The sequence below is a fragment of the Sinocyclocheilus anshuiensis genome, unplaced genomic scaffold, assembly GCF_001515605.1.
Source record: "Sinocyclocheilus anshuiensis isolate Anshui unplaced genomic scaffold, SAMN03320099.WGS_v1.1 scaffold587, whole genome shotgun sequence".
NCBI classification, from domain to species: Eukaryota; Metazoa; Chordata; class Actinopteri; order Cypriniformes; family Cyprinidae; genus Sinocyclocheilus; species Sinocyclocheilus anshuiensis.
Genome location: NW_015552579.1, coordinates 595,254 through 606,453, shown reverse-complemented (window position 1 = coordinate 606,453; position 11,200 = coordinate 595,254). Strand labels below are relative to the sequence as shown.

General features: G+C 37.9%; 1 protein-coding gene and 1 pseudogene across 1 annotated transcript in view; one reads left to right on the top strand and one right to left on the bottom strand.

The window, feature by feature from the left end:
* LOC107665221 (protein hinderin-like) overlaps positions 1 to 6,299 on the bottom strand; it is a 28,805-nt gene extending 22,506 nt beyond the window's left edge. The window contains exons 1-5 of the mRNA XM_016456004.1: positions 6,198 to 6,299; positions 5,617 to 5,655; positions 5,247 to 5,485; positions 1,610 to 1,710; positions 133 to 248 (exon numbers count right to left, since the gene is read on the bottom strand). Of these exons, the coding sequence (XP_016311490.1) occupies positions 133 to 248; positions 1,610 to 1,710; positions 5,247 to 5,485; positions 5,617 to 5,655; positions 6,198 to 6,252 (550 nt within the window). The 5' untranslated portion in view covers positions 6,253 to 6,299. The remainder of the gene's footprint in view (positions 1 to 132; positions 249 to 1,609; positions 1,711 to 5,246; positions 5,486 to 5,616; positions 5,656 to 6,197) is intronic.
* Positions 6,300 to 9,832: 3,533 nt separating this feature from the next.
* The window catches only part of LOC107665223 (retinol dehydrogenase 12-like), a 6,301-nt pseudogene continuing 4,933 nt past the window's right edge, over positions 9,833 to 11,200 (top strand).

The following is an 11,200-nucleotide window of genomic DNA, read 5'->3' as shown; positions in this document are numbered from 1 at the left end:
GCTGGTGGGGGAGGGGATTTCCCACTGACTTCCCAAGGGTTTGCCATTAAAATGTAATAAATTTTAATTTGGTGCAATTGATGGCATCATTTAAACTCAACCAGAACATTCTTACTGCAAAAAGAAGGATACTTTCTCTCTCTTGTATGATGAGTTGGTTTTGTTGCTCTAGATGTTGGATTTTTTTCTCAAACGTCTCCTGTTCATCCCTGAGTTTCTGTACAGATTCCTCTTTTTCTTCACTAACTCTGAAAAGAAACACAAACAAAACAGATCAGATACACAGCTGTATCACTATGCACAGAAAATCACATTGGCTTGAAGGCTACTGTAATCATTCATTCAGTCTAAAAAGTATCAGATCACTATCTCCCGCTTCCCGCAGCGCAGGCACCTCTGTTGGCTGCCGGCCAATCAGAGCTCATTCCGAGGGCCTACATCAGGAGAAAAGAAAGCTGCAGGCATGGTGTGTCTCCACCCCCTGTCCAAAAATACACAAAATCAGAGTTTGCATTCGATATTTCAGACAGCCGCTGTCAACATGATTCACTCCCCTGTCAGCTGGTGCAGAAATAAAATAATGAAATCCACCTCGAGGTACAACAAAATTGTGCCGAGGAGAATATTTTACGGGGCTTCTCGGCCGGATGGTCTGCATGTGTAGGTTGAGATGTAAATCAATAGGAGGACAGTTCACACAACCGCACTCTTCGATTTAAATAACAGCGAAAATTACTCACCAAGCCACTGATGATTTGATTATTTATATATCGTGAGACTTCATTTGCTGCGAGCATGTGGTTTATTACTTCCAATTATTAGTGTCTACAAAACTAATTGGTCATAAAAAATATGCGAGCAGTGAGTTTGTGATTAAGTGGAATTTCTGTGAGAGTTTAAACCCCACCTAAGATCATCCCACTGGGATGCATGGACTCGGAACTAGTCAAACAAACTATTACAAAAGGACTTGTGCTCCTCTGATCCATCCGCAACATTCGGAAAAGTGACCACGCAAACTTCAATAAGATTAATGATATTGATGAATGCATTCAACTTCTCCTTTGTGTCTTCCATGCGTCTTGATGTAAATTCCTCGTGAAGAACAAAGATTGTGAGTTTCTCTGTAATAGAATCTACCGCTCAGAGACGTGGTGTAGAATGCCAAAGACAGGCTTGAGAAAATTCTAATTTCATTCCGTACACGAGCTTCAAATTCTTCCTACGCACAGAATGTAACTTATAATTTTTTTCCCCCTCCTACGGAGATATTTCCTCTTGATAATCGCAATCCTGGCAGATGAGATGGAGACGATGCGTGCAATTATTCTACACAGACCCTCATAACTCAGTTTGTCTTTTTCCGTCCCCCTTAACCTTTAAGAACAGCTCCATGGGCCAGCATCTCTCTGATACCTTTAGAGACCATCCTGTCTCCGCAGGGGGCTGACTCATCTTTTTCTTCACTAACTCTGAAAAGAAACACAAACAAAACAGATCAGATACACAGCTGTATCACTATGCACAGAAAATCACATTGGCTTGAATTAATCGTGCAGCCCTAATTCAGTCTAAAAAGTATCAGATCACTATAATGAGAGGACTTTACCTGGCCAGCTCCTGGATGAGATTTGCAATCCGACGCTTGTCCTCTGGGCAGAGATCCTTCAATGATGGCTTACTTCTGGCTTGAGCAGTGCTGAAGAGAGTCTACAGTCCAAAACAGACACTTTTAAATTTTATTTCCACACATCTATAGAACACAAATTTCTGTACAACTCAAATGAACAAACCTGGTTAGATTCTTAGTACATCCTAAAAAATAACCTTGTGAATTTATGACTGCCAAAGAGAATTAGATTTGCATTTTCTGAAGGAAATATTAGTTCATGCAAGGTGATGTTTGACAAAGACATAATTATGCAAATATTAACAGTTTTGCAGAGTATGTGCAAAACAACACATAGTCGAAATTGATTAGTTGACCAATCTGTCTTATTGAAGCTCTGAATTATTAAGCTGGTTTCAGGTTCACAATGCCCTGATTGGATGTATTTCTTAAGGGGACATTTACAAAAACATGGGTGTCAACTTTTAACCTGACATGTCATTCTAAAAAAATGCAATACTCATGGCACAAAACACTAAAAAAAAGATTAGATTCCCAAAGATTAGTATGCACAAAATGTCTAAAATCTAAAGAAAAGCAAACTGAAACCATCCTAATTAAAAGCACTGTCACTGAAATCATGGAGAAAACAAAAATCGGAAGATAATCATTGTGATGAATAATATATTCATAATATAGTACCAGTCAATAATTCAGACACACTTGCATGTTTCTCAGGAGCTCAAAAAACTTTTGATCTAAGCCTGCCAGACATAAAATGCAGACAAATATAGCAAACAGAATATGAATTGAATTCCTACATTTATTTTAATTTACTATTTTTAAGTGGATGCTGGAGTGGATATTAAAGAAAAGTGTCCAACATACATTCAATTATAGGTCACATAAAAGATATTTCTGAATTTATTAAACATATTTTGGTCACTACTCACTACATAATTTTCATACTTCCATTTGGCATCATAGTTTCATAAAGTTGATAAATGTATTATTTAACATGTGAAAATTAGCAATAATAAAGAATTAACTTTTGACTGTAGTGTATGGCTGCACGATAAATGGGGGCTTTCATAGAGTTTGTCTTGCACTACAATCTCTTTTTAATGGAGTTTTGAATTTTAGTGGAAATGCCAGGCCGTGGAGCCAAAGTGCATTTAATTGAGTTTAGCCCGCCTAATTTCTGAGCTCGCCTGCCAAATCTGCAATTTAGCAGTCTTCTAAATTTTGTCTTTAGATCAAGTCTTCTTGAATATTGCTCTTCATATTTCACAGTGTTGGGTGAAACTGATGGTTCGCCATGTCTTTTGACCAGAGCAAGATAACCAAAGCTGGCAGAACCTCAAGGAAAAAAGGGAGCATCCGAACTGTGCGAAGTTTGTGATGTGCCAGCCGGATGACAGGTTGGCACGAGAAGTAACCCACGCCGATCCCAGTGGTCATGTGATTGGTGCCAGCTCTTTCAATTTCAAATGAAAATTAAAAGCAGTTCAACCCAAACCAAGGACGGGTCTGATCCCTGAGCTCAAAACCTGGCATCTAAAAGAGTAAATATTAAACGTAACACAATGTGAATGCTCTTTGTCGTTTGTCTGTTTCACACATTTCACACAATCTTGCTGCAAATAAAGCCTACTTCATCTTCAATGAAAAGATTCAATATTAGTGTCATCCAATATGACACATAACGCCAAAGAAAGTGAATCCTCACCCCTTCAAGTGCAAGTGTAATTCGAAAAGCATCTCAATTACGTCCTGTGGTTATATTGCTCCTATAACAGTCACGACTAGGCTGAACACAGATCCACTGCTTAGACAACACTGCCCCCTGTCAGTCTAATATACACAACAGTCTGAGTCAACGTATTGTGAATTGCACTACCATTCAGATATTTGGCATCAGTAATTTTTTATTAAAGGAATTAATACTTCTATCCAGCGAGGATGGATTAAATTGATCAAAAGTGACAGCAAAGCCATTTATAACAGATTTCTATTTCAAATAAATGTTGTTCTTTTGAATTTTCTATTGATCAAAACATCCTGAAAAAATGTATCACGGTTTTCACAAAAATGTTAAGCAGCACAAATGTTTTCAACACTGCAAATAATATGAAATATTTCTCAAGCAACAAATCAGTATAATTATGTAAGTATGATTTCTGAAGGATCATGTGATTGGAGTAATGGCTGATTAAAATTCAGCTTTGCTATCAAATGAATAAATTACATTTAAAAAAAAATATTAAAATAGAAAATGGCTATTTTAAATTCTAATAACGTTTCACAATATTACTGTTTTTACTGTATTTTTAATCAAATAAATGCAGCCTTGGTGAGCATAAGAGGCTTCTTTCGAAAAAATATTAGATACCAAACTTTCGAACAGTAATGCATTAATCAAATAATTTGAAAAGTTCACATAATGAATAAGTTATGTACGATTCTGAATTAACATCTCCAGGAAGGATAACAGCTAATATATGTTTAATATATAAATAATTACTGCCATTAACAGAAAAAAAATGGGGTGGGGGGGGGTGGGGGGGATTTCCCACTGACTTCCCAAGGGTTTGCCATTAAAATGTAATAAATTTTAATTTGGTGCAATTGATGGCATCATTTAAACTCAACCAGAACATTCTTACTGCAAAAAGAAGGATACTTTCTCTCTCTTGTATGATGAGTTGGTTTTGTTGCTCTAGATGTTGGATTTTTTTCTCAAACGTCTCCTGTTCATCCCTGAGTTTCTGTACAGATTCCTCTTTTTCTTCACTAACTCTGAAAAGAAACACAAACAAAACAGATCAGATACGCAGCTGTATCACTATGCACAGAAAATCACATTGGCTTGAAGGCTACTGTAATCATTCATTCAGTCTAAAAAGTATCAGATCACTATAATGAGAAGGCTTTACCTGGCCAGCTCCTGGATGAGATTGGCAATCCGACGCTTGTCCTCTGGGCAGAGATCCTTCAATGATGGCTTACTTTTGGCTTGCACGATAAATCGCATGCGATATTTAACGCGCATCTTATCAGTAAAGCCGGTTCTGTAATCAGCGGTAATTGGCTTTCTGACAAGATGCGCGTTAAATATCGCATGCGATTTATCGTGCAGCCCTACTGTAGTGTATGTTAAATGATTAGAGTTGAATTAATTACAGACACAAGGATGCAAATTAATTAGGGGTATAAAAAAGGTGACAAAGATGCAACCACTGTAGAGAGGAAGATTTGTTTTTAAATGTCAGCTTTAAAATGTGAATTTTCATTCCATTTAGCATGAAGATTTAAAAAGTATCTCTCTCTACTTCAGCTGTCAGGCCACATTCACACGGTTGTTTTTATGGAACCCATTCAATATGACCATAGAATAATGATAATGATGATAAAAAAAATAATAGTAATAATTAGAAAATGAAAAAAAAAAAAATGGAAAATCACTGTTGACAACAGATTTATAAATAATTCTCATTACAAACTTGGAAAGCTTGTTGGTGGATCACGCAGATTCAAAACGGCGATAATCAGCAAAAAGTGGCAGGTTTGCATCCCTGCAGACAATTGAGGCACTTCACCTCACATACACTGTAAATATTCATTTTTCAACGCTCACCTGAGCTGAAGTGAGAGGAGGCAGGTCTGGTTCTGGTGCAGGTGTAGTGATCTTGGATTTGGCTACAACAGAAGGCAGCTTCTGATCTGAAGCTTTACCCACCACCATCTCAGCACTTTGCATTGCCGAATACAATCCAGTTTTTTTCCTACTTTTATCCATGCCGCTAGCTCTCATTTTTATCTTTCCCTCTGTATTATTTGCAGACCCAACCTTCAGAACAGCATTCTTGCTCATCCCTAAGAGAGAATGGGAGTGACAGTTTTCAAATATCAAACACGAGTTGTCAGAATGATGAACAAGTAATGATATTTTAGTATTTGACAGTATCAGTCCAAAACATTAAAACTGACATAAATCCAAGACTCACCTGTAACAAAAACCATGGGCTGCTGCTCTTCATCTGATTCTATGCAAGTTAAAGAAAACACAGCAGAAACAGCAGTCTACCATCACAGAGTCTATCAGCTAACAGTCTACACATATTAAAGAGAATAAGACTGCAGCATTAATACAGTAGTACTCCAATCAACGTGGTAAAATGCAGTTATGTGATGCTGCTGTAATGCATTGTAGTGTAGCATATTGTTCTACATTTCAGAGATGTATACTTGTAACTTACGTTACAAAGCGGTTACAATTCACTGCAGTCTGTTTCTTTCTAATAACATAAATCAAATTCAGTATAGTAAATGTATAGACACGACAACTGCAGCTTTATGTACTAAAAGTTTTAGTACATAAAGCTGCAGTTGTCATGTTTTAGATTTTAGTCTAAAACTAGAGTTCGGTTAAACTGTCAATGAAAATCCGCTAATAAATTATTAGCCTCCCTTCTCTCATAAACACTGACCACGGACCACGGTTGACCTTTATGCTTGCTAAATTATAATAATATAACTCATTTAAACTGACTCATCGAACAAACATACGAAAAAAATGTTAGGATACTGTCATGAATCCAGTAAAATCCATCGCCATTTGCGCCCTCAGCAACAGACGCCATACTGAAACAACCGCCACTTCCAGATTACGCGCGAGAGCTCCTCCTCTTTTTCATCTCTGGTTAGTGTGACTGGATAACATTCACATGCTGCACCCGCCTATCTAGGATACTATTGGTCAAATCATTTATCTGTAATTTTCTCAGCCAATAGGAGCGGAGAACCACAGTGTTTTGGCTCCGCGTGCTTGATAACCTCAGCATCCGTCGGTGTGTCTATGCAGCAAGCGAATCAATGACATTGAAGTATATAGATTAGATGGTTTTTGTGTTATTTTGGAATGGAGGAGGTAAAAGATGACAAGACATACAAGGGGTTTGTAGATAGACTCACCCTCGGTATTACTCGGGGTTTGGGTGAGGGGACAATGTTTAATATAAATAATGATAAAACAGCATCACAATAGGTTGCATGGTCTCCCGGTGTTGTCCCGAATTCTGCACCCCTGCCAGATTATGCACCCCCTCATTGAAGTCGCTAATTGATTGCCTAATCCCAACCCCACCCCTAATCCTAACCCCTCCCCCACACCTACTCCTAAACCTACCAATACTAGGGGGTGCATAATCTGGCAGGCTGCAAATTTCGGCACTACACCTGGTTGGATCCTACCCCCCCCCCCACACCTACTCCTAAACCTACCAATACTAGGGGGTGCATAATCTGGCAGGCTGCAAATTTCGGCACTACACCTGGTTGGTTTGGTTTTAGGTACGTTTTAGGTGGTCAGGATGGGAGGCCAGCTGATGACCAGCTTGGCCAGACTGGGAGACCATCTAAAACCAACAAAGCAGTTTAGGGTGGATTAATATGAAATAATGATCTTTAAAAAAGCATCATATGACCCCTTTAATTAGGGTTGCTGTTTTAGCACTAATGCAAACCAGGTCAATTACCGTTAGGCTAGAGATTCATTTCTTATTTAATGATTGATTAAATGCTTATAAATATATGTGCATTGCATTCATGTGTTTGGCAGAGAACCTCCCGGGTGTGCTGGTTGTACAATTTGTAGAGAAACCCCCTGCAGAAAAGCGATGCCTTCTGTCTTGGGAGCAAGTATGGAGTTATTTCAGTGGAACAGAGAATATTCTCAAAGCAGAGCTTTAATGTGGGTATGTTTACATCAGGTGTGTTTTTCCTGTGTTTTCCAGAAAAACAACTGCGCTTTGCCAGAAGATCTAAGAGATTTCTATGGAACACCAAGCTGGAAAGTGAGCACCCTGAAACATGCCTTAAACCCATTATAGTTTGGATCAACTGTAACGATGCCTTAAATGTGCCCCTGTTATGCTGCTTTTTCAAATCTGATCAGTGTTGATTCAATGTTGTGGTTAAGCTTTATTTCTAAAAATGCTGTAATGCATGCTTTATTTTTTAGGTGAATTTCTATGCTTTGTGTCTAACAGATGAAGTGGTTCCAGTGGGTTGCATGATGATCAGCAGTGTTGCTCAGTTACGCCCCCTGATTCAGTCGAATGCATATTCTCTCCCCAATGCACCTACTTTAGCTGATCTTGACTTCGATGATGACTTAGAGGGTGAGATTTTAGGTGAGATTTTGGAGATGCATTTTGGTTCAGTAAAATATTTTTTTTTAAATCTAAAAAAAGATCTTTGTTTGGAACTATTTTCGTTAGCAAAATTGAGCAAAAACAAGCAATATTATGTCTAAAATGTAAGTCACTTATTGCTTTACTGAACTTGTATAAAATGATTATTAAATATGTTCATGCTGATATCTGCAGAAAAACGGTACTCTTTGTGTGATATAAATTAAGTTAACTAACGTATATTAAATTATATACATATAAAAAGCATACAGAAGCATTTTTGCAGTCTACAATTTAGAATGCCTGGAATTTTGAGTTTTAATAGACTAATAAATCAGCGTGCGTGCACTCTGTGTGTGTGATTTGGTCATATAGCTTACTTGATAATGTCAGATCGCACATCATTACAACAACACTTACCACTGTATCGCACACCCCAAACTCAATTTGAGTAAAAATTGAGTAAAACATACTGCATGATTATTTGTCATTATGGAAAATGGCAATTGAAGTGACCTCTGGTGTTTGGGGTCAAGAGGGTCTCACCTGACACTTTTCCACCAACGTGCACAGCACTCCCAGCCCAAAGCCTACATTTATGCTGAAATAATCTCCAAAAAACCATTTCCTGTGACCACCTGTGCAACAGAGCCAAGGCCAAACACCTGGAATTCAAACACAGTTTGTCAGAGAAACTACATAATTCATAGATGATGTGCAGCCATTACATGAAAATAAACCCTGGTGCAAAGCTTATTTCATACTTATGAAATAAATAAATACATGGACATTAAGTAGACTACTGATTTTATTTTGCATTTAGGGGCTGCAATGACACAGAAACAGGGTTAGTATCATTAACTAAAAACATTTTTGTTGAAATAAAGCTAAAAATTAAAATAAGTTTTAGTATTTGACGTTTTTAACCCCTTCAGGTGTGGAGAAAAGTATTTCTTCCCCTAATTGTGAAACTACTGGAAAACGTGTTTGGAAAAAAAAATAAACATGTTTTTGCATTTCCTTTTACTACTGGCACAGAAATTACTCACTTCATCTTCATATAGTTTGGAACAACTTGAGGGTAAGTAAATTATGACAACATTTTCATTTTGGGGGGAATTATGCATTTAAGGATCAAAAATACACTATTGTAAGTGTCTGTTTATGTCTGTGCCAGGACTAGAACCTGCTGTGGAGAAAAGCAACAATGATATCAGCTTCATATCTTTGCTTTGTTTATTTCATTCAGGGAAATCGGAAGTTTCTACATTGTGTGAAAGGGGAGAAATACTTTTCTCCACAGCTTCCTGAACATCCTTGACCTGCAGCATATCCATAGAGCGGTTCATGGAGTAATATGTGTCCATATAATATTCCAAGGGATGTCCCGTATAAGCCCGTTTTATCCTTTTTTCCTAGGAATTGCTATGCTGTTTGCTCAGACGAATGCTGAACACAGCAGAAAATGAAATCTGAGGTACAACAAATCACCTCAGGCAACTTGACCTCATGATTTCCCTGACAAACTGTATGTTGAAAGACTGCACTAGTTCACAATCAGATTGCTTCTTTACACAATTGTATCACATTCTGCCAAATAGTTTTGAAAGAAGAGTTTGCTTTTGCAAAATATGTGTGACGTTTAGCATGTTGTGTGTGTGTTTTCTGGTTTTGTGTGTAGAGTTTTGAGAAATGGAGGCATAGTTTCAAAAACTGTAAGCATTTTTAAAAAACTGTAACACTACATTATTATGCATTATACAGAGGAAGAGTAAGAGGAAAATAAAATGCCATCGAAACTTTTACGTTCTCTTCAGAGATTGTAGAGTTTTGAGAAATGGAGGCATAGTTTCAAAAACTGTAAGCATTTTTAAAAAACTGTAACGCTACATTATTATGCATTAATAAGAGGAAAATAAAATGCCATCGAAACTTTTAAGTTCTCTTCAGAGATACATTCATATAACCCCACACCCGCAGAGAAGTCAGTGTTTACTATCAGTGAATGACGGGAATAGATAGTCTTGAGTGTCTTGAGTTATGCGTTTACAGTCTTTGCCCTGTGCGCACGCATAGGGCGCAGTCGTGCCAGGGTCACTCGGATTATGCTCGGCACAGCGTCTCTTTTAAATAAACCGAGGATTTTAACAGAGGCACGCAGACTTGATTATGAACTGGCAGTGGAGTGACATATATTCCCATCCATTATGGACGGTTTCAGCGGCGATCCTGGCCATAATTGTACGCGCGCAGCGGAAAGCATCGTGGAACCCGCGCGCTTGTCCCGTTAAATTAAAAGGGAAAACTGCGATTGTGACTGGAGCTAACACGGGTGAGAATCAAACTTTTACCATTAAAAATGAAAATGAATTATATTTTAATGTATGGTGGTGAGCACACAAACGCCTACCTGAGTAGAAGAATTGCGGAAGACCCTTTTACGCAGAAGACGAATGACACAGAGTATCCATGAAACTACAAATATTGTGACGGAAAAAATTCAAGTCATGTTTCTTGCATATAAAACCTAAACTTGTTTGTTTTCATTTTTATGCAGAGTTGTGGAACAGCTGTCTTGCTAAAACTTGTTAAACTAGCTGCAGGCTCGTGCCAATCTGTTCCAGATGCTTCACATTTCTTGCGTTTGGAGTGACTGGTTTAGGTCATGGTGTTCAAAAACTCAGTGGTTGAATGTTTAGGTAATTTGGCTCAGATGATTCCTGGGAGAATTTTTAAAAGTTCAAATAGAGAAACAGAATAGAGAATATATAAATATAATGAAACCAATATAAATGAGCATACAATTATTATAAAATGATTCTGTATAGAATTGCTCAAATAATATACAGTCTTGGAGAAATTCAGTGAAGGTTATATTGACATCTCTTTTGTTATTGTGATTTTTCTTTCCTGTGGACTGTGGTAGGAGCTTAATTTAAGTTTGATATGATGATGATAAAAGATACGATATATTTTTATATCTTAAACAGTTTTGACATGTGCTATTGTGTTGCATAAAGTCATACATAATTCTGTTAAATCATAATTACTCACTTTCTTATTCCCGAATACTACTGTGTCATTCACCTTTTGTTGTTATATTTTAGGTATTGGGAAGTTCATTGCCCTGGACTTTGCTCGTCGTGGGGTGCGGGTGATCCTGGCGTGCCGGAGTGAGGCTCGTGGGACTGCAGCGCTACAAGAAATCAGAGAAAGTACTGGGAACCAGAACGTACATCTGCGTCGCTCGACTCTGTGCGGAAGTTTGCAGCACGGATCTTGGAGGAAGAGAAGGAATTACATATCCTGGTCAATAACGCAGGGGCCTCAGGTGGAATGCTCATCTCTCTCTCTCTCTCTCTCTCTCTCTCTCTCTCTCTCTCTCTCTCTCTCTCTC